This window comes from Phocoena sinus, chromosome X, assembly GCF_008692025.1.
Source record: "Phocoena sinus isolate mPhoSin1 chromosome X, mPhoSin1.pri, whole genome shotgun sequence".
In the NCBI taxonomy this organism is placed as follows: Eukaryota; Metazoa; Chordata; class Mammalia; order Artiodactyla; family Phocoenidae; genus Phocoena; species Phocoena sinus.
In genome coordinates this window covers 36,752,600-36,775,883 of record NC_045784.1, presented here as the reverse complement: position 1 = coordinate 36,775,883, position 23,284 = coordinate 36,752,600, and the positions used below count along the sequence as shown (strand labels likewise).

General features: G+C 37.9%; 1 protein-coding gene across 5 annotated transcripts in view; it reads right to left on the bottom strand.

The window, feature by feature from the left end:
* The window catches only part of USP9X (ubiquitin specific peptidase 9 X-linked), a 126,341-nt gene that overhangs the window by 87,484 nt on the left and 15,573 nt on the right, over positions 1 to 23,284 (bottom strand). For all 5 annotated transcript variants that reach the window (XM_032621023.1, XM_032621026.1, XM_032621024.1 and 2 more), the window contains exons 2-4: positions 7,637 to 7,890; positions 3,182 to 3,327; positions 900 to 979 (exon numbers count right to left, since the gene is read on the bottom strand). In XM_032621023.1, coding sequence (XP_032476914.1) covers positions 900 to 979; positions 3,182 to 3,327; positions 7,637 to 7,732 — 322 coding nt within the window. In that variant the 5' untranslated portion in view covers positions 7,733 to 7,890. The remainder of the gene's footprint in view (positions 1 to 899; positions 980 to 3,181; positions 3,328 to 7,636; positions 7,891 to 23,284) is intronic.

The window sequence follows — 23,284 nt, the reverse complement described above, 5'->3', positions numbered from 1 at the left end:
TTTTTACCTATCACTGTACAGTCAGGACCTAAAACATGTCTAGGACAGAAGCCTTCAAAAATCTGCTGAATTGATGAATAAATGTGTAAATGAACGAAAGAAATCTGAGTGGTGAAAACAATGGTTATCTCATAATGCATTTTCATAGCTCATTAGATTGGTTTTCTAAGATTAGTAAGGTGTAACGACACATTCCTTAAATGAAGGAGGGTAATTACTCTAAGACAAAGGAAATTTTACCCTTGCCGTAGAATGAGACAGACTTAAGCAAGGTACTAAAGACAATAATTTTTACAACATTTAATTTCAATTGTGATGATTCCTATTGATAATTAGAACAGATCCATGGCTACCCTATTTCAGAAATTGAAATGTTATTGCTGTTTATTTTAATCTCCAATGCCTTAAAAATGAGTAGATATTACAATAGTAGCCCTTTGCTAAGAGAATTCAATTGCACCTAAAGAAAACTAGTCACTGAAAAAAAAAATGATTAATTCCAAAATTAAGCTTTTTCTTCTAGACAAGAATAACAGCATGACTCCTTTTAATTGGGTTACTTTTTAAAAAAAAACACAGGACCTCATCTTTCAGGTCTTTTTTTCTTTTAGAGAAAATCCAAACCTTTTCTGTGTATTAAAGAATAATCAACACATAAGCTAAACAGTTTAAATATGAATATATACAAATTTTACGTATAACTTCAGAGAGTTCACAAATATCCTTGAAGGCTGTCCGAAGGATATGAACCCTTGCTCTAGGGACAAATCATAAGCCATAGCAAGAAAACTTAGTTAAATGTTCTAGTCTAGGAATACACAGAAAAAGTCTTCAGGCATGAAGTGAAACTATTAGCTAGTAGCATACATTATGGAAAGCATAAGACCATTTAAACTTACCTTTTTTACTAAGATCAATAGCAGCTTCTAAAAGCACTTCTAATTCCCCTTTCGGCAAAACTGGAACCACCCATCGAGGCCTAAGAGTTTTAATAACATAAAAAGATGTTTATTGGTTGAACACTGAACGAGGCACTATAAATGAGTTACTAATTACAATTACTCACTTAGCGCACCATGAAAATATTAAAATGAAACTAAAATATTAAAACCACAAGGTTGGCAGAACATCTGCTTTGTGGGACTAAGCATCATCTGTTGTCTCTACAAACAAAATTTTTTTAAGGAACTGTCAATCAAAAGATATAGCAATGAGAGAAGGGAAAATAAAATTATTTTAATAACAGAATATAAAACTACTATAATAATCAAGTATCACTAGAATATAAAACTACTATAATAATCAAGTATCACTTAAATGGATACCTATTGTTAGAGTTCATAGGAAAGTGCTCTTTCAGGATTCAGGTTAAAGGAGACATGATGAACCTCTTAGTTGTCGATCCACTTCCTCACAAAGAAGAAAAAATCTAGGTGGCAAATGACTAATTTCTGCCTCAACTTTTCCTGAAGGTTAAGTTAGACATAAGTCTCCAAGTCTTTATGCCTCCACAGGCACCCTCCTCCCTCAAACAACGATGCAGCATACACCCAGGTGGTGCTTTCTCTGCTCCCAGTGCCAGCGGCCCAACCATCTGGGAGTCCATCCTCTTCCCACCCCTTCATCCCTCACTACCACCCAACTTACCCAGTGCTCCAAAAAACCCCATTTTGATAAAAAGTGCTCCATGACCACATAATCTATTAGAAACCAATGTATACCACACTTTCTCATTGTTTTTATTTACATAAAAAAACATCACTTGTGTTTCTCTCCCCCTGCAGATTTGCTAACATGCAACTTTGCCCTTGAGTGAGCGTAAGAAGTACACTTTATCATCAGCAACCACCAGACAAAAATTGAAAAGTAACAGTACAACTTTTTGCTATGATAATTCTGCTACAAAGAATGGGCAGGGACATTACAACTTTATACAACTGTTTGTTTGTTTGATTAATTCATTATATGCCATTACTACAGGCAACCGCCAAAAGAATCACATTTAATGTGTTCTTTCAAATATACCTTTAAAAACAATGAGTTAAATATATATTAATAGGAAAAATATTTAAAATAAATGAAGTGAGGAAAACAAGTTATAAAGTGGTATTATAGTAAGAATTCCATATTTGTACAGAAAGCAGCACATATGATAATAAACACAAAGACAACCTGGAAGAATGTACACCTTATTGTTAGTAGCAACTTTTGGTTGGGAGGTGTGTATCTACAGAGGAAATTACAAAGAACATTATTGACATAATATATTTCTATGTTTAACAAGATGTACTTACATTATATTACTTATGTAATCAGAATGTTTTTTTAAAAACGCAAAGGGTTTCTATTTCCCCTGACATTATATATGTAATGGTGTTAACTGATTTTTAAAAAGTAAACTTACTAAGGCAAGTAAGTGCCTATAAGTGTATTTTCCTTACTTTTCTTTTGGGGGGTTGGAGGGAGGTGTCACACCTCCCTAGGACTCACTTGTTGAGCTCACAGCCTGGTGAAGACCACAGACATGCAGGATGGTTCCCTGAAACGCTCTTCCCTTATCTTCTTTAAATCTTTTCCTTCCCATACACACAAGCTTAAACTTTCACACTCTCAGAGTCTTACTCCAAATAATCAAAGCATGGGGCGGGGAGGTGGGTGTGGGTGAATGCTTGTACTATGAGTATGAAAATGTATACTCTGAACCACCCCCATGAGATGAAGATCAGGAGAAACAAATAGCTGAGATGGTTAAATGTCTCAAACTAATCAAGGGTTCACAAAGGGGCAGGCTCTGAGGAACTCAATCTTCTTATGACCTGGTTTACCTCAGGGCCATGCAAAAAGTATTAAAGTCATCCAGTAACCCACATGCTAATAAGAAAAAAAACGGGAAATCACACATACGGTTCTACTTCAGTAACACACCAGCTAGGGTGATCATCATTAAACTGAACACTTTATTGACACTGTTACTTCCTTTCATTTTTTAAATCCATTAAGAATCATGGGTTGCAAAGTACTTGGCAATGACTAAGATGTTAAGGCTATTTAAGGAGGCAGTATGGTTACTGGGATATTCCTATCCACTCTTCCTCTTTTCTTAGTACTAATCACTGAGCTGAAATACTTTTGTTTTTCCTGTGTATGACACACATTAAAAAGCAAAACAAAATCAACTCACCTATTGATCATGTCATCCAACTTTGCCAGGTCAGTATGTGGAAATGCAGGTTCCTCATCTTCAAGCTGTGGTGGGGCATCAACTTGACCTTGTTCATCTGGGGGAGTTGCCGGGGAATTTTCATTGGAAGAATCAGGTGATGAAGTCTTAATTAAATTCAAACACCAACACAGATTAGGGGGAAATAATGTAAGCTTTTAAAGAAGATATGATCATTGTAAGTTTATGATGTTTCAGGCAGTCTCTGTGCTACTATGCTTTAAAATAATTTCATTTAATCCTCAAGAGCCTAAGGAAGTATTCTTCTGCCACTTAACAGATGAAAAAAACAAACTCAGACAATAAGTAATTAGCCCTAGGTCACAGAGCTCCAATTCTGTGGTCAGGATCCGAATCCAGGTCTAATTCTAAAGTTTGAGTTCTTATCCACAGTGTATACTGCTTCTCCGCCTACATTTCCCATTATATGAGCCCTTCATGATAGAAATTATTGTACACATTTTACAGATTAAAAAGTTTCTGATATAACATGTATTTTTCATTCTGAAGAGAAAAAATAGATTTTATTCCACAATTCCCCTAGTCTCCAACTATTATCCAAATAATTATTAAAACTTCATTGTGGTTTCTAAATAAGTCACACCATTTTCAACTAATAAGGCTCATTTTATTCTTTCATTCTTCATTCTTTGTGCTTCTTTTTCTTTCCCCCCATACTTTAGCTGTGTACAATATTTCCACAATTAAGTGAATGAACTTTTATGACCCTTATTAATTTTGAAAGCAGATAGTATTTTTCTCTTTCAAATTGAGACTAATCTAAATTTTAAGCTGACTTTTACTCGTATATTCTTGAATTTTCTACCCACTGTAGGTTGATGGCCCTTTTAAAGAAGGCCCCTTTCCCTATCATTTTAGCATTTATTGAACAGGTGCATAAATAAGTACTTGTATTGAAGACAGGTGGGTATACCACCATTAATATATTCTACTTACAAAGTTTATATATGAACTCAGAGCCAATTTGCAAGTAAATAGCAAACTTTTACTTAAGATGGCGAACACTACGCAGGTGCTATAGGGCTAGTTTCAAGGCAAAAATCTGTAGAACAGAATTCAAGTTTTTTCAGAAGCCCAATAAAAATATTTGCATTTCAAGTATGTAACTTAGGAAGTCTGCTTCATTACTTTTTTAAAAGGCCCATTTCCCCTGGTATATATGTATTATATACATGCTCACAGAAATCCTAAAGACAAAAATAACAATTAAGATACCCGCAATACCACACCAACAGATAAGCACCAATGACATTTTCAGTTATTTCCTTGCAGTTTTTCTTCTATGTGACCCCCCCAAAATCCTGTCTATATATATGTATAAATTTTCAATAAAATTGGGATTATACTTGCTTAAGTCTGTGTCCTTTTCCATTCAACATTTGAGTATTTTCCCACATCATAAACAATCTTTTTTAAAGAGCTGATTAATGGCCACATAGTATTAATTAAACAAAATTAAGGGACATTTAGCATTCTGCAATTTTTATTGCTAACATAAAACAAAACTATACTGAATCTTTTATATATAAATCTTTGTGTTGAACTTCAATTTTTCCTTAGGACAGAACCCTGGAAATATAATTACTACAACAACAGTATAAATTTTTTCTTTTAGGGCTACTGACATATATTTTACTAAATTCCATTCCAGAAAGTCTGCACCCTCCCATGAACATCTCCCAAGATTGTTCATCCCATAGGGCCTTTGCCAAGGCTGTTTCATTTGTCACTGGGCTTTACTATTATATATACTAGAGCCTAAAATTCTCTCCTATGGGAACACTCTTTTAAAAACTATTATAGATTAAGTGAAAAATCTGATTGGTTTTAGAAATTCCCTTTATGCCAATATGAAAAAGCATTTTCAAAGTAAGCCGTAAGTTGGGTAGTGATTAATGCTATGGTTGCTTCCTGTTGGTCCAGTAAGTGTCAAATCTTCTGAAATAACTAAAATCCTAACATTAAAAAGTAGAGAATAAGAAAGTGAAAGAGGGATTCTACAGATAGTTAAGAATGCAATTTGTGGGAATTCCCTGGCGGTCCAGTGGTTAGGACTCCATGCTCTCACTGAGGGCCCGGGTTCATTCCCTGGTTGGGGAACTAAGTTCCCACAAGCCGAGTGGCGCGTGCCCCCTCCACCAAAAGAATGCAATTTGTTTGTTCCTTTTTTTCTTTTAATTATCATTCATCCTCAAAAATGTAAAGAGCTATTTAAAGGAAGAGGACATAATGCAGATACATAATATTAAGCTGAGTATCACAAACCTAAGAGCTCTTAGAATTATCAAGTACACCTTAAAATAAAAGTAAGGTTAGAGGTTTAATTTCTGTCTAAAGCCATGCAAACCACAAACACTGCAGAAGATGTTAAAAGTCCATGCACGATGCAGGTATGAAACAGAAGAGAGCAAGATACTGGAACTCAAGCTACAAGCTCCTGGTTTAAAAATATAAATCTCTGGCATCCAACACAAACTTTAGACTATGTTTAAAGAAACATGAGTACTGGCTAACAAATTTATGACACAGGAAAGACTTAACAACTCTGTCCAAGACTCGTGGCCATATTCTTAAGTATTACATGTCCCAAAAGTGGGAACTGGAGAGGAAAAGGAATAAAGTTGACATTTATTTGGAAAAAAAAAAAAAACATTAAAACCTGACTTGCTCACTTCTCTAAAATGGCAGAGGGAGAGGATGAAAGGGGGGAAGGGGGGAGGGAGGGAAAGTGCACCAGTGCACCAGCGCACGCGCGCACACACACACGCAGCTCTTTCCTATCATACCTGTAAGAGAGAGAATACGTAATCTATAATAGCTGGACAATAAGAACTTAACCACAAATGACAAATGTAAGTACTCTACAATAACAGTACTTTTGCCTAAAAACTTACCCATACAGAATTCTACACAAACATGTACCAACTGTAAGCAGCAAGTTTGTGATTCACATGCATGCACCTCAGCTACAAATTCACCTCTAAGTGCTGTTTGAGCCGCATATCACAAGTTTTAATGTTTGTCTTATGTGGTTTAATATGTCCCAGTATAAAATTACATACAATAGAAAGCTGAAAATTAATTATCTAAACTTACATTTCAAGAAATGAGAAAAAGAACAGCAATCCAAACCCAAAAGAAGTTAAGGGAACAAGAAGTAAGAGTTAAAAGCATGTAAGTGGGGGCTTCCCTGGTGGCGCAGCGGTTGAGAGTCCGCCTGCTGATGCAGGGGACACGGGTTCGTGCCCCGGTCCGGGAAGATCCCACATGCCGCGGAGTGGCTGGGCCTGTGAGCCATGGCCGCTGAGCCTGCGCGTCTGGAGCCTGTGCTCCGCAACGGGAGAGGCCACAACAGTGAGAGGCCCGCGCACCACAAAAAAAAAAAAAAAAAAAAAAAAAAGCATGTAAGTGGGAAGGGCGAAGAGAGTTAAAGCCAAAAATTAGTTTGGGGGAAGGTTTGATGCAATTGATAAATCCTTTAGGAAAGAGTAATCAGGAGAGAGAACACAAATTAGCAGTATCAGAGATGAAAAAGGAGATGTTACCACAGGCCCTAAGACATTAAAAAGATAACAAAAAAGGATATTATAAAGTTTTACTCCAATAATTTGACAATCTAGATGAAGTGGACAAATTCCTTGAAAAACACATTACCAAAATCCACCAGAAAAACAAAAAAATCAGAAAATCCCCCTATTTAAAAAAAAAAAGCTGGATCTGCAATTACAACCGTTCCACAAATAAAGCCCCAGGCCAGATGGTTTCACCAGTAAAATCTAAATAATTAATGAAGAAATAACTGAAGTCTTATACAAATTCATCCAGAGAATAGAAGAAGAAAGAATATTATGAGTTTTGAGGCCAGCATAAAAATCTAGATACCAAAATCTATTTTAAGCTCTTTGCAAACATTATTTCATTTGATCCTCTTAATGATCCTATGAAGTAGTTACACTATTATTATCCTTATTTTATAGCTAAAAAACTGAGGTGTAAAGGTCATATAATTTACCCAAAGTCATAAAGCTAGCATGGTGCAAAGCTAAAATTTGAACACAAGCAATATGACTTGAGTCCATACTCTAACCATAGGCTACATCAAATGATTTAATGCTTTGCTCTGGAACTGACACAGGGCTTAAATACTTGATTTTAATGATTACTGATAGTGTGAGACACCAGGGAAAAAAAAGCGGGGGGGGGGGGAGACCTGCATACCCAAGCATCACCATCTATAGCACTTGAGTTTCTTGTTACTATGTAAGACCTATGTTTATATTTCTTAAAATAACAGTTTTATGGTTACTTCACAAATTATTCAGAACATGCTCCATTATTTAATATCCCATAATAGACACACCAATGTAGCTTTAACTAGTATCTTAAACATCCTACCTGATTCTGTTGGAGGGGGGGCTGAGACTGTCCATCAGGAGCCTGGCCCTGGCTGTCATTCCCTCCTACTGGAGAGCCACGAGTCGTGGCTGTCATACTCGACACAGGGCAGATCTTTGCAATTTTGTCTGCTTATGTAGTTGTCTTGAAAAAAGAAATTATAGTCCACTTATAGAAGATGAAGTACCAGCATTTGTCAGTCTTAAAAAGCTCCAATTCAAGAATAAACCATCTTGCAGAGACCATTGCATAACCTACAAGTAGAAGAAAAAAAGCACATTGTTTTAGACATAAAAAACATGAACTAAGGAATTGTTCGAATTTAATATTACCAGTGAATCTAGTCAGGAGAAAGTGGCTATATAAATGAGAGAGAGGACAAAGCTGAAAAGTTTCATTAATACTATATTTAACTTAATAAACTGATAAAATAGTACATCAGCAGTTATGTCAAGAAAACATACAAGTATAGCTTTATAATATTTCAGTTTCTTCCTGGGATTCCAAAGACATTATCAAGGTATTCACTTAGTTGTCATCTCAATTCAATTATGGAGTGGCAAAACTGTCTTCAATTTGCCAATGCCTTGAATATACACATTCCTACAATGTATTTAAGACATAAACCAAGTAATAAAATCTGACTGTTAACTGTATACTACTCCTCCAATACGACCTATTTTGTCAAATGACCTTGACTCTCCCCTTTTGGGAAGGTTTTGGCCACAGGCACTCCCAGAGCCATGACAGGGCTACAGACCCAAACTGTTTAACAATGGAATTCCTCTTTGCGGAAATCTAGCAAAGGTGTATAGAGGAATACCACCAAACCCTCAATTCTACATTCTTAGCTGTGTAGTAAAATCATCCAAAGTGCTTTTAAAAACACTGACGTCCAAACCCCTCTCCAGACTGAATAAATTACAATATTCGGGAGTTAAGCCTAGGCATCAGTACTTTTCAAAAAATCTCCCCCATGACTGATTCTAATGTACCACGAGATTGAGAACCTCAGCTGACTGATTTATAGATCTTTGGTTATAAGGCAACTACACTTCCATTTAGTCCATGGTATTTACTTCAAGCTTAAATATAATCACTTAACCCAGAGATGACGTTCTAACAAGATTTTGTTTCACTTATCAAATTGGCATAATAAAAAGCTTAAGACTGATAACATCCGGTACTGGGGAGGCTAAAAACAGAAAAATCTTTAATACATAAAGTGGAAAAACAATTAAAAGATAACATGCTTGAACACCCTCCCTTTCACTTTTGTTTTCCATTTTTATACAACCTACATACAATAACAAAAAATTTTATGTGAAGTAGACAATTTTAAAACCCAGAAAAACCCACCTATCAAAATCTTCAGCCACTTTGGGTTGGCTGGCAAATTGTTTAAATTTTTTTTTTCTTACCACTCAAAATATCAGCTAACCGATTCAACTTCATTCTCTCTACTTCAAATTTGCTCCAATCTCTTTCTTTTGATCCCACTGCTCATGATCCCCAGTGAATGATACTCCCTCAATCTTTTCCCGGAAACTTTGTTCTTAGCCTATAAATATGCTTGAATCTTTGTTACTGAAATGAAAAATCACCAACCTCTGTCCTTCCCTTTCCCCCCAAATCTTAAAAAGAATGCCTCTACTTCTCCCTTCCCTTTCACTCCTTCCACTCTCTCATCATCTAGCTGTATCTAAGCTATCAAAACTGTTTTAAGCCACTGGGTCTTAACTGAGGTCTATGGATGGGTTTGAGGATTAACTCCCCTAAAATTACATGCAAAGCTTTGTAAATATGTACATTTGGGGGTGGGGGAGGTCTGCTTCACAGATCATCAATGCTCTACTAATTGACAATTAACTGATAATCAAATGACTGCCCCTTGCCGTTCACCCTGTTTGCCCTCTTCTTAGGGTTAGCCACAACTGGCTGCCACTACCCCCACCTCCCTTCTTGAAGCTCTGAGCTTTCTTGGCTTATACAATCCTGGACTTAAGTTCCCTTTCCTTTCTACTTCTTTTCAAAGGGGAGGGTAGAGAATAGTAGGTAGTAGTGATGTCAGTGACAAATACAGTTTTCGATACTGAAACAGAGGTGAAAACCTCCACTAGACAACCGACTCTGTAAGTCAGGAATTGAAGGAGAACTTGGGGGTCTTGAACAGAACGTTAATGTTCACAGGAGTGGGAGACGGATTCATTAGCATCATCTGGGAGCCCCCCGAATACACACCTCCTTCTGAAAGTGAGGGGGTCACAATCTTGGGGGGTGGGAAGAAATAGCATAATATATTCTCAAGTGTCGCGCAAGTTGGGGAGGGGGGACGAAACCCTGAGGCGCACCAAAATTAAAGTGGTGTTTTTAAGGTAAATCCTTACACTTTACACAGAATGTGGCATTTTCCTATAAATTAGAAAACCACAGCTCTAAGAGGTGACTTGACCAAAGCACAGATAGAAAGTAAGTCTAAAAAATTAATTCTATTACTTTGTCCACTAAACCAATCCTATCGCTCTTCAAAAATTATTTCCGGGAAGCAACCCAAGGATGAATGGATAAACATTTGGTATATACATACAATGTAATAGTATTTAGTGTTAAAAAGGAAGGAAATTCTGACTTGGATGAACCTTGAGGATGTAATGCTAAGTGAAATAAACCAGTCACAAAGGGGCAAATATTCCATGACTCCATTTATATGAGGTACCTACAGTCAGAGAAGGAAAGTAGAAGGGTGGTTACCAGGGGTTGGGAAGAGCAGGAAATGGGGAATTATCGTTTAATGGGTACAGAGTTGCAGTTTGGGAAGATGAAAAGTTCTGGAGATGGATGGTGGTGATGGTTGCACAATGTTAATGCACTTAATGCCACCGAACTATACATAATAATGGTTAAAATTGAAAATTGTTTATATATTTTTCCCACAATAAAAAACATACATACACACACACACACGGCACTAACTGCTCTCTTGCTTTGCACTCTTTAACATTAGATTATTTGAGTTAAAACATCTTAAAATTATATTCTCGTGTTGTTTTGTTTATGCTCAACATTGTTCCATCTATATGCATCCCAATAACTCTCCATCCACAGACAAATCAAAAATATCTGGCAAAAGTCAAAGGACAAATTATTCTAGACAAAAGCATTCTGTGGATAACTAAGGGACTGTCCCTTTCAACAAAATAACATTAAAGTAAATGGAAAAGGTGGCAGTCTAAATGAAACCTCTCCCCAAACAAAACACCTTTCTCTCAGACCACAGAACTAAATCACCTTCTGCTTCTTGCAAAGTATTCCACTGGCAAAGCCTCAAGCTGCTTGCCATCCATATCCCTTATATACTCTCACCTTTCTGTCTCTTGGTTTCTGTTTCTTCTACCTCTAAGTTCCCCATATTTCTAGATATCCAATGCTGCTGGGAAGGTACAGCAGGTCTCAGCATAGCATACTCTGCTCTATTCTGCTGTTTTTAACAGTCATCTCTCTACCATCACATAAGAATTAGATACTTTTTCCTTAATGTGCTAGGCTGAGAGATTAAGAGCAAGAAAAAATAACTTCTGGATTCAAACATAACTCTTGTTCAAAATCTCACCTCTGCCACTTACAAGCTGCCCTATCTTAAAGGCCAGTAACAACTACTCTGATTTTCTAGGTCTTTAAAACTGAAACAATGCTACCCACAAAAATGCCATGAGGGGACTTCCCTGGCAGTCCAGTGGTTAAGCCTCCAAGCTCCCAATGCAGGGGGCACGGGTTCGATCCCTTGCTGGGGAACTAAGATCCCATGTGCTGCACAGTGCAGCCAAAAAACAAAAACAGAAGTTAAACTGATAAATTTTACATTACGTACATTTTACCACCCAAAAAAGGGGAGAACAGATAACAAGTGTTGGCGAGGATGTGGAGAAAGTGGGACCTTCATACACTGTTAGCAAGAATGCAAAATGGTACAGCACCTTTGAAAAACAGTTTGGCAATTTCTCAAAAAGTTAAACATAGAATTAACAAATGACCCAGTCATTCCACTCCTATGTATATATTCAAGAGAAATAACATATGTCCACACCAAAAACATGTACACAAATGTTTATAGCAGCATTAATCATACTAGCCAAAATGTGGAAACAACCCAAATGTCCATCAACCAATGAATGAACAAAATGTGGTGTATCCATACAAAAGAATATTTTTCAGTCATAAAAATAAATACAGTTCTGATACATGCTACAACATGGATGAGCCTTGAAAACACCATGCTAAGTGAATTAAACCAGATATAAAAGAACAAATACTGTATGGTTCCACTTATATGAATATCCAGAATAGGCAAATTCATAGACAGAAAGTAGAGGTTACCAGGGGCTGGGGGAAAAGGAAGATGAAGAATTACTGGATAACAGTTACAAAATTTCTGCTTGGGGTGATGAACAAGTTTTGGAAATAGTTGTGATGGTTGCACAACACTGTGAATGCAAATAATGCCACTAAATTGTACACTTAAAATGGTTAAAGTAGCAAGTTTTGTGATATATATATATTTCAACACAATTTAAAAAAATTATTGATATGATAGGACAAAAACATTGAATTGTACACTTTAAATGGATGAATTGTATGGTATGTGAATGTCTCAATAAATCTGTTAAAAGAATATTAACAAAAAACATAGTGGAAAAAATGATTAAAAGGAATTAAAATACATTAGAAAACATTCACTTAAGGCAAAAGAAATCAGTAACGGAAGAAGAAAGGAAGAAAAAAGCCATGAGATATAGAAACAAAGTAAAATGGCAAATGTAAATCCACCTATATCAATAATGACATTAAATGTGAATGGCTCATAAAATCCAATCAAAACACAGAGATAGACTGGATTTAAAAAGAAAGATCCAGGGACTTCCCTGGTGGTCTAGTGGGTAAGACTCTGCATTCCCAATCCAGGGGGGGCCTGGGTTCAACCCCTGGTGGGGGAACTAGATCCCACATGCATGCCACAACTGAGTCCACATGCCACAACTAAAAGAAGATCTCACGTGCTGCAACTAAAAGATCACACATGTCACAATGAAGATCCCACGTGCCACAACTAAGACTCAGTGTAGCCGAAATAAATTTTTTTTTTTAAAAAAAGAAAGATCCAACCACATGCTGTCAATTGGAGACAGATTTTGGATTCAAGGATATAAACTGGTTGAAAGTTAAAAGGATGGAAAAATATCCATCATGCAAAACAGCAACCATAAGAAAGCTGGAGTGGCTATATGTTTATCAGAGAAAAAAGACTGTAAGACAAAAAAATATTACTAAAGGTAAAGAGGAACATTTTACAATAATAAAAGGGTCCATTCATGAAGAAAATATGACAATTATATATATATATATATACACACAACCTAACAGAGCCTCAAAACATATGAAGCAAAAAATGACAGAGGAGCGAGAAACAGACAATCCAACAATAATAGTTAAAAGATTTCAGGGCCTTCCTTGGCAGTCCAGTGGTTAAGACACTGCACTCCCACTGCAGGGGGCACGGGTTCGATCCCTGGTTGGGGAACTAAGATCCCACAGGCTGCACGGTGCGGGCCAAAAAAAAGAGAAGACTTCAACTCCCCACTTTCAATAATGGATAAAACTAAGCAGAAGATCACCAAGTAAACAGAAAACTTTAACAACTATACACCAACTAGATCATACAGACATCTATAGAACACTCTACCCAACAGCAAGAATAAACAGTCTTCTTGAGTACACATGAACATCCTCCAGGACTGACCATATGCTAGGCTGCAAATTAAGTCTCAAAAAACTTAAGGGATTGAAAGTTAAGTATATTCTTTGAACACAGTGGAATGAAATTAGAATTCATCCAAAGGAAATTTCACAAGCATGTGAAAATTAAATAGATATATTTTGCCATGGTAATCATTTAAATCACTTACTAGCTCCTCAGTTGATTTTCCTGGTATAAAATCCTGCCATCTACAAATAATAAAAATTCTGAATTCTCCTTAAAGATAAAACTAAGGGGGGCTTCCCTGGTGGGGCAGTGGTTGAGAGTCTGCCTGCCGATGCAGGGGACACGGGTTCGTGCCTCAGTCTGGGAAGATCCCACGTGCCGTGGAGCGGCTGGGCCCGTGAGCCATGGCCGCTGAGCCTGCGCATCCGGAGCCTGTGCTCCGCAACGGGAAAGGCCACAACACTGAGAGGCCCGCGTACCGCAAAAAAACAAAAACAAAAACAAAACTAAGGTAAGATGTTCTCACTGAAATATACCGTAACACTGCTTCTTTTCTTGCTTAATGTTAAAAACGTCGGCACACAAAAAGGTCAGACTAAAATAGCTCCACGGCACTTACCTTAAGAAACAAAACAAGTCCTCACAATCACTATTTTTAAAAACTGTCCAGCCCTACAAACAACAGGCATCCAAACATATTCACCCAAAACATCAATGAAAACTTAGGAAGTGATGGAAACATCAATAGTCATAAGTACAAACTATAATCTATTTCAAATCAATGATATGAAGAGATGGGGAGGGGAAGAGAGAAATGAGGAAAACGGTATAGAATTACAGTAGAAAAAGAACGAACCAAAAAAGGAAATGAGAGAAGCAATTAGGAGTGACACACAGTTAACACCTATTGAGCAGTCACCATGTGCCAGGTACCATTTAGAAGTTTTCATCTATTAACTCACTTAATACTCAATCTCAAAAGGTAAGTACTCATTATTACCATTTTACAGACAAAAAACTGAGGTACAGAAAGATAATCTAACTAAAATGAAGTAACTAACAGGGGACAAAGCTAGCAAATCAAATTTCAAATCTAGATACCTTGGTACCAACCGTTCTGCTCATCCCCTTGCTATGCTACATTGCTCTTTCTATTTCAGTGCTATAGGAGGAGAGACCATAGAGGGGAGAAAGAGGTACTTCATCAATCCTATTAAGTGTGTTAGTCAACCACTCTTGTTAAAGATCTCAAACTTATTTTGCCAGAAGCAGTGTGGTATACAAAACCAATTTTCTAACCAGAAATATATGAACTTAAATTTCTACTTTAGTACTTAACTGTGTGACCTTAGGCAAAGTTCCCAAACCTCTTTGGGACTTAGTCTCCTCACCTGAGGATACAAGGCTATGGTTGTTGATGATTAAATGAGGTAATGATTATCTTTAAATGTCAGACAGAGCTGTCCAGTTAAGTATTAGTTCTCTTTCCTCTCAAATAACATTCCACTGGAGGGGAGACACTTTAAAGACAACTATTTGTAATTTAGTACTGAGGATGGAACATGTGTGAGGGTTTTGGGTGAAAAAAGACTTGGTAAATATGAAGTCTGTTCTGCTACAAAACATGTACAGGCATACCTTGGAGATACTGTGGGTTCAGTTCCAGACCACCACAATAAAGCAAATATCACAAAGCGAGTCACACCAAGTTTTTGGTTTCCCAGTACACATAAAAATTATGTTTATAGTATACTGTAGTCTATTAAGTGTGCAACAGCATCATGTCTAAAAACACAATGTACATACCTTAATTCAAAAATACTTTATTGCTAAAAATGCTAACCATCACCTTAGCCTTCAGCAAGTCATAATCTTCTCGCAACAGTAACAAAGATCACTGATCACAGATGACCGTAACAAATATAATAATGAAAAAGCTTCAAATATTGTGAGAATTACCAAAGTGTGGCAGAGACACAGAGTGAGCAAATGATGTTGGAAAAATGGCAACAGACTTGCTCGATGCAAGGTGTCCACAAACCTCCAATTTGCAAAAAACACATTATCTGCCAGGAGCATTAAGCGAAACGTGATAAAGTAAGGTATACCTGTAGTTTTGTAATGGTATTTAGCTCACTGGCAAACAAACAAAAAAATGGCTAGCTCACTGGCCAGTAAACACGCCTGCAAATCATGTTACTTCATAAGCAATTTCCCCCTCAACACATGAATGTTTTGCACCAAGTAACAGCAGCTGAATGCAGCATGAGTGTTGGGGATAAAGGTCTGGACCAGATAGCCATCACCCTACATTTTTCTTGGCTCGGTCTGGCCGCATGCTCTGTCTTGTAAGTATGTATACTGTTCCTCCTGACCTTTGTGCATTTTAATTTTATTTCAGCCTTGTGTCCCTAACTCAGTAACCTCAACCATTCCCTATATGGAAGGGTTCTATTAGGTTACCTTAAAAAAGAAAAAAAAAAAAGTCCTACATTTACCATAGTTTGTCAGGAGTTTAGGATCTTTTAAACTGTGCTGTTTATTTTATTGAAATTCTTATTGTTTTTGTTAGTGCTCTAATTACAAAGTTACATAGCTTCTGAGTGATCAGGTTGCTCTCAATCCTGTCTCCCCCATAAGCCCTGTTACTTTTTGGTGCATGATTTTTGCAGAACATGAGGCTTTTCAGCCATTGAAATGTAACAGATATACCTATAACAGATCATATTTAATCTCCAAGTATCTTCTTCTCTCTTTCAAGGTGGCTAATACCTTCAGAGATTGCTGGGAAGCTTCAACGGAAGAATGTATGTGAAGTGCCACGTACACAGAAGGCACACAACAAATAATAGATATTCTAACAAGTGCTGGTTTTTTCTCCCTTGAAATGCTAATTAGATTACTATGTATGCTCAACAATTCTTATTCCCAGGCGCCCTATGATCTCCAAATCAGTCCAGAGGAAAAGTATTCTCCCAATTATAAATTACCAGGATTCTATGCTCCTGACATACATATTATACTTGCACAGGTTGAACTTTAAAATGAATGAACAGCCTCAACAGTTATATTAATATAGCTGCTTTTATTATTCTGTTACATTAACACAGAATCCTACCATATCTCGAAAGTTTGCCCTACTTTTTAAAAAGTTTCAACTCAAATCTTACCATCTGTAAGACGATTCACAGCACAGCGTTCGTATCAGAATTTGTGCTGGCTCTAAAGAAAACGTGACAATAGGAAGACTAAAGAAACCAGTAGGGACTTCCCTGGTGGCGCAGTGGTTAAGAATCCGCCTGCCAATGCAGGGCACACGGGTTCGAGCCCTGCTCCAGGAAGATCCCACATGCCGTGGAGCAACTAATAAGCCTGTGCACCACAATTATTGAGCCCGCGCTCTAGAGCCCGAGAGCCGCAACTACTGAAGCCCGTGTGCCTAGAGCCCGTGCTCCGCAACAAGAGAAGCCACAGCAATGAGAAGCCCGCGCACCGCAACAAAGAGTAGCCCCTGCTCGCCGCAACTAGAGAAAGCCCGCACACAGCAACGAAGACCCAACGCAGCCAAAAATTAATTAATTTAAAAAATAAAAAGAAACCAGTAACAAAGAGACATCAAAATTATGCAGTGCTACACAGTAAGTAAACTAATTATCTGTTGAGTAAAAGAATGGACAAATGAACCACCCTTTTAGGTAGAAATATAAGTATATTTTTCATTCAATAAATAGGGAAATAACCTGGTAAATATGGAATTGGAGTCCTGGTTCCAGTCATCTGACTCCAAGCACCAGGTTTCTATCAACAGTATACTAAGCTGGCTCAAGTTTGCCAAACCTGGTTCTACCTTAACAGCATTTTAAAAACTTAAATTACTTTCTATTTTAATGCTGCTTAAATATGTGCATAAATGAAATCAGAATTCAACTCCTTATGCTTATTGCTCTTCTACAAATTTGCAAACTAAATACAAACAAAACTATTAATATTAATAATATGTGACAGATGGCAGCATACTGCTGACTGCTAAGGTATAGGTTCCTTTGAGTTTTGCACGGCTAACCTACTACTATCATGTACCATGTGGGAAACACAGCTTTCCTACTTGAATTACTACATCACTCTGTACACGTGGTTTGCCATGACATCATTTTTCCTTCACACCAACACATCATTTTTGTGTTAAGTCTGCTTCTGTTGCTCTCATCTGACAAGTTAAATTGTATAACTGAGCATCAACGTGTTAAAAACACAAAGTTAACATCAGTGGTTGAAATGGTGTGGCGGCTCCTGATTATGAGACAATCATCCAGGTACTCAAAAGCACGTGTACTAACGTTTAAGAATATCATAAAATTGAAAAGACTTGTTTTAAAAAGAAAATACTTGTTCTAACTTCAGCACAAAAAGGGCACCAGAGATACTCTGAAGGCTAGAATCTTGGAGGCAATCAGGGAGAGGTGTTCAAAGACTATTAAGATTTGGAAATTAACTGCTCCAATTATAGGAAATTCTACATTTAAATCTTCCCTTTAAAGGTTTTTGGTTACAACACTGTGAAGCTCATTGCTATCAGCAAGAAGGTCTCTCTTTTACTGAGTCTAAACTCTATTTCCCTTGTCACTGATACCTACAGCTTATAGTTCTGCCCACAGAAACAAAAGTTAATATCCACCACTTTCTAAATTACAATCCTTCAAAATACTGAGATTTATAGTGTACACACACCCAGGTCACTTTTCAAGAAAAGATATACTTTTACTTAAATATTCCTTTATTTACTGAATCTTTACAAAGGGTGCACGGTCTCAATAAATTCTAGTCCCTAAACAAAGCAACCTACTCATAAAATGGAGCAACACTGACTTAAAATATTAGACACAGTCACATACCAAATGTCACAGAAGGTATGCCTACTTATCAGTCTACTCTTTGTTAAAGGACAGATTAAGATAAACTCAGTTATTTATTAATAGCTCTTACCAATCTTTATCAAAATTAGTTAACACTTTTAGAAGTTAACTAATCCAATCATGAAATGCTGATCTAACACATTGAAAAGAGAGACTTCATTTCATTTAATCAATATTTTAAGCAAGGCAGACACATTATTGATAATTACCATTTTCAATGTGCATCCAGTAGGCACTCTTTTTGCCTGAAACTTCCAATGAGACTGAATCACAAATGTAAAGAATTTGAAAAGGAAACCAAGAATTTGAAATTCCTTCTAGTCGTTGAAGGAATGTTTGAAGTTACATATTATAGTTTTAAAATAAGTCTTGAAATATAATTCACATACCATATAAAACACTCTAAGTGTACCATTCAACTGCTTTTAGTTTATTCAGAGTTGTACAGCTATCACCACAATCAATTTTAGAATATTTTCATCACCCCAAAAAGAAACCCCATGGTAGCACAGTGGTTGAAAGTCCGCCTGCCGATGCAGGGGACACAGGTTCGTGCCCTGGTCCGGGAAGATCCCACATGCCGCGGAGCGGCTGGGCCCGTGAGCCATGGCCGCTGAGCCTGCGTGTCCGGAGCCTGTGCTCCGCAACCGGAGAGGCCACAACAGTGAGAGGCCTGCGTACCGCAAAAAAAAAAAAAGAAAAGAAACCCCATACCTATTAGCAGCAATCATTCCCCCTTCCCTCCTCCCTCACCCCCAGCCCCAAGCTAATCTACTTTTTGTCTTTATAGATTTGCCTATTCTGAACGCTTCATATAAATGGTATCATACAACATGGAGTCTTTTATGACTGTCTTCTTTCACTTAGCATGACTATCTTCAAGGCTCATCCAAATTGTACCATGTATCAGTACACTTCATTTCTCTTTATAGTTGAAAAATATTCCATTGAATGGTACACATTTTATTTAGGCATTCATTAGCTGGACATTTACATTATTCTGCAATATGATTTTATATATGTAGACTCCATTAAGAGAGATGTATGAAAAAGAGCTATCCTTCCAACTCTGTATGTCTGTGTACAATTAATCCTAAAGGTTCAAAATAACACTACAATATACCATGAAGGCTGATGCTCAAATCAAAAGTGAAAGCTATATGAAGTTACTGAAAATGAAAACATTAAAAACTTTGAATATGGTATATAGGGACTTCCCTGGTGGCACAGTGGTTAAGAAACCGCCTGCCAAAGCAGGGGACACGCGTTCGAGCCCTGGTCCGGGAAGATCCCACATGCTGTGGAGCAACTAAGCCCCTCACAACGAAAAGTAGCTCCCACTCACCAACGCAACTAGAGAAAGCCTCAACTAGAGAAAGCCGGCGCAGCAACGAAGACTGGAGGGAGGGAGGGAGGGAGGGAGGGAGGGAGGGAGGGAGGGAGGGAGGGAGGGAAAGGAAATAAACTGTTTTTTTTAAATGTGGTATACAAAATATAAAACTAAAACATTCTAATTCAATTATGGCACCCCCCTTAGTATATTGAGACACAATTAAAAAAAAAAGAGGCCAGACATCAGCAGTATTTTTGACAGATCACAAATGAAATGAGAAGCCGAAGTGCTAAAGGCAAGGGAACCTCGTTTTTAAAATGGGAGAGCTGCACGCTAAGGTCCCTTTAGCTATGTTTTATGAAAAAGCAATTAATGTCTACGTGCTGTTGGCAACTGCAAGGCAAAAGAAGGCCGAATTAATAACAAGGGGAAAATACTAACAGAACTCATTTACTCAGACATTATACAGGGTAGTGGTTAATAAGAGTACAGAATGAAGATAAACTGCCTCAGTCTGAATTCCTGTTCTGCCACTTACTAGGTGTCCAAGCTGGACAAGTTCCTTAACATCTATATCTTGTTTTCCTTAAATATAAAATGAGGAAAATAGCAGCTACCTTTTCAAGACTGCTGTAAGAACATAAAGAATTTATGCATACATAATATATAGGCACTAAGTATTAGCTATTGCTACGAGAGGTTTACAAAGTAGAAAACAAGAATATCTAAGAACTAAATTAAAAACCTATAATTTACAACACAGAAGGGCAATGTGAGCACCAAGGAAAAACATCTAAATTAAACTGGAATATATTAAAATATTTAAGATGAAATCCTGCCTGGGATTTGCTTCAAAATGGAGGGGGTACATAAAAAGAAAAGCCATGAATTGAAGCCAGTTGATGGGAGTTTATCTACATCTATGTATGTTTGATTTTTCCTTAATAAAAAGTTTGGGAAGGTGGGAAAATAAATTAGTTGAGAGTAGAGAATATCTACAAAAGCTTCTTAGAAGAACGATATCTGAGCTGCATCTTACAGAATAAAGATGAGTAGTACGCCAAGTAAATGTGTGTAGGGATGGAGCAAAAAAGGCATAAGAAACGGTATGGAATAGCCTAATGCAGTCAATGTGACAGTAGTTCAAAATAACAGAAGACCAGCACCAATTACCAAGTAAGGTTGATGGTATGCATAACTGGGTGGCATCCATAACCTTGGTTCTCCCACCTCTGGCATTGTAATTATTTTTTTGGGGGGAGGGGGGTGCCGCAGTGCATGTGGGATCTAAGACCTTAGTTCCCTGACCAGGGATCGAACCCGTGTCCCCTGGAGTGGAAGCAAGGAATCTTAACCACTGGACCTCCAGGGAAGTCCCCAAGTGTAAAATATTAACAAAGAAAACTTGGCCTAGGGGCTTCCCTGGCAGTGCAATGGTTGAGAATCTGCCTGCCAATGCAGGGGACACGGGTTTGAGCCCTGGTCCGGGAAGATCCCACATGTCGCGGAGCAACTGGGCCCGTGTGCCACAACTACTGAGCCTGTGCTCTAGAGCCTTCGAGCCACAACTACTGAAGCCCGTGTGCCTAGAGCCCGTGCTCCACAACAAGAGAGGCCACCACAATGAGAGGCCTGCGCACCACAACAAAGAGTAACCCCTGTGGGCCGCAGCTAGAGAAAGCCCACGTGCAGCAACAAAGACCCAATGCAGCCAAAAATAAATAAATTTATACATACATATTAAAAAAATTGGCCTATACAAAAAGTTCACTGGTGGTAAAAACATATGCAATCTTATTTAAACAAATCAGATATTCTTAAGGGTGTTCAATAGTTATCTCTATCCTTGCCCATCCCTTAAAGCATGTTTATATAGGTGAAATCTAGTTAAATAATTAAAGGTAGGGTAAAAAAAAAATCTATGCAAACCTGTTTATCTTGGTGACATTATAGAATACCGATTCTGCACCAGACCCTGAAGAGACAGAACAGTAAACAACACTCAGTTTCTGCCCTTAAGGAATTCACCTGTCTAGCCCCCTCACTACCAAAGGAACAGAAAAGCAAGTATATTCTTTAAAATGTATTTCATAACCGTGAATTTCACACAAAAAAGAATGAGAGCTAAGCTTAGAGACATTTGTTGGGATACATAAAAAAAGTCCTGGAGAGTGAAACGAATGTAGAATGGAATAAGCTTCCTGGTTTATATCTTTTTTTTTTTTTTTTTTTTTTTTGGTGGTATGTGGGCCTCTCACTGTCGTGGCCTCTCCCGTTGCGGAGCACAGGCTCCGGACGCGCAGGCTCAGCGGCCATGGCTCACGGGCCCAGCCGCTCCCGTGTCCCCTGCATCAGCAGGCGTACTCTCAACCACTGCGCCACCAGGGAAGCCCTGGTTTATATCTTTTTTGATAATGAACGTGTTACTTTTTTTTTTTTTTACCTTTTGACCCACTTCACCCATTTCTCCCACTCCACCCCCTACCTCTGTCAATCACCAATCTGTTCTCTGTATCTATGAGCTTGGGTTGGTTTGCTTAAGATTCCACATACAAGAGATCATATTTGTCTTTATGTCTATGAAGTCCATCCATGTTGTCACAAATGGCAAAATTTCATTCTTTTTCATGGCCGAGTAACATATACACACATACCACAATCTCTTTATCCATTCATCTATCAATGGACACTTAGGTTGTTTGTGCTATTGTAAGTAATGCTGCAATGAACATGGGCGTGCATATGTCTTTTCAAGTTAGTGTTTTCCCTTTCTTAGGACAAACACCAGAAGTGGAATTGATAGATCATACCAGTTTCTTTCTTTCTTTTTAAAAATTTATTTATTTTATTTATTTATTTTTGGCTGAGTTGGGTCTTCGTTGCTGCGTGTGGGCCTTCTCTAGTTGTGGCAAGCGGGCGCTACTCTTCGTTGCAGCGCGCACGCTTCTCGTTTCAGTAGCTTTTCTTGTTGCAGAGCACGGGCTCTAGGCATGCAGGCTTCAGTAGATGCGGCACGTGGACCCAGTAGTTGTGGTTTGCAGACTCTAGAGCGCAGCCTCAGTAGTTGTGGCGCACGGGTTTAGTTGCTCCGCGGCCTGTGGGATCTTCCCAGACCTGGGCTCAAACCCGTGTCCCCTGCATTGGCAGGCGGATTCTTAACCACTGTGCCATCAGGGAAGCCCTATAGCTTCTATTTTTAATTTGAGGAACCTCCATACTGCTTTCCACAGTGGCTGCACCAATTTACATCCCAGCAGCAACACTGCACAAAGGTTCCCTTTTCTCCATACCCTCACCAACACTTGTTATATCTTGTCTTCTTGGTTTATTTCTAAAGGCCATATTTTAATTTGAAGTATTGAATCTCTCAAGTGCAAAGATCTTTCCAGATGTATTCACCAATAAGCATATGAAAAGGTTCTAACGGCATTAAACACAGGTAAATGGTTATTTAAGCCACAATTAGATATTCCTAAATCTCCACCCAAATGGCTAAACTTAAAAGGCCCGACAATACTAAATGCTGCTAAGGAACAATGACATCAAACTACAGGGCTGATAGGATTCTAAACTAATATAACCAACTACTCTGGGAAATCTGTTTGGCAGCATCTACTAAAGCTAAACACACATATACCCTATAA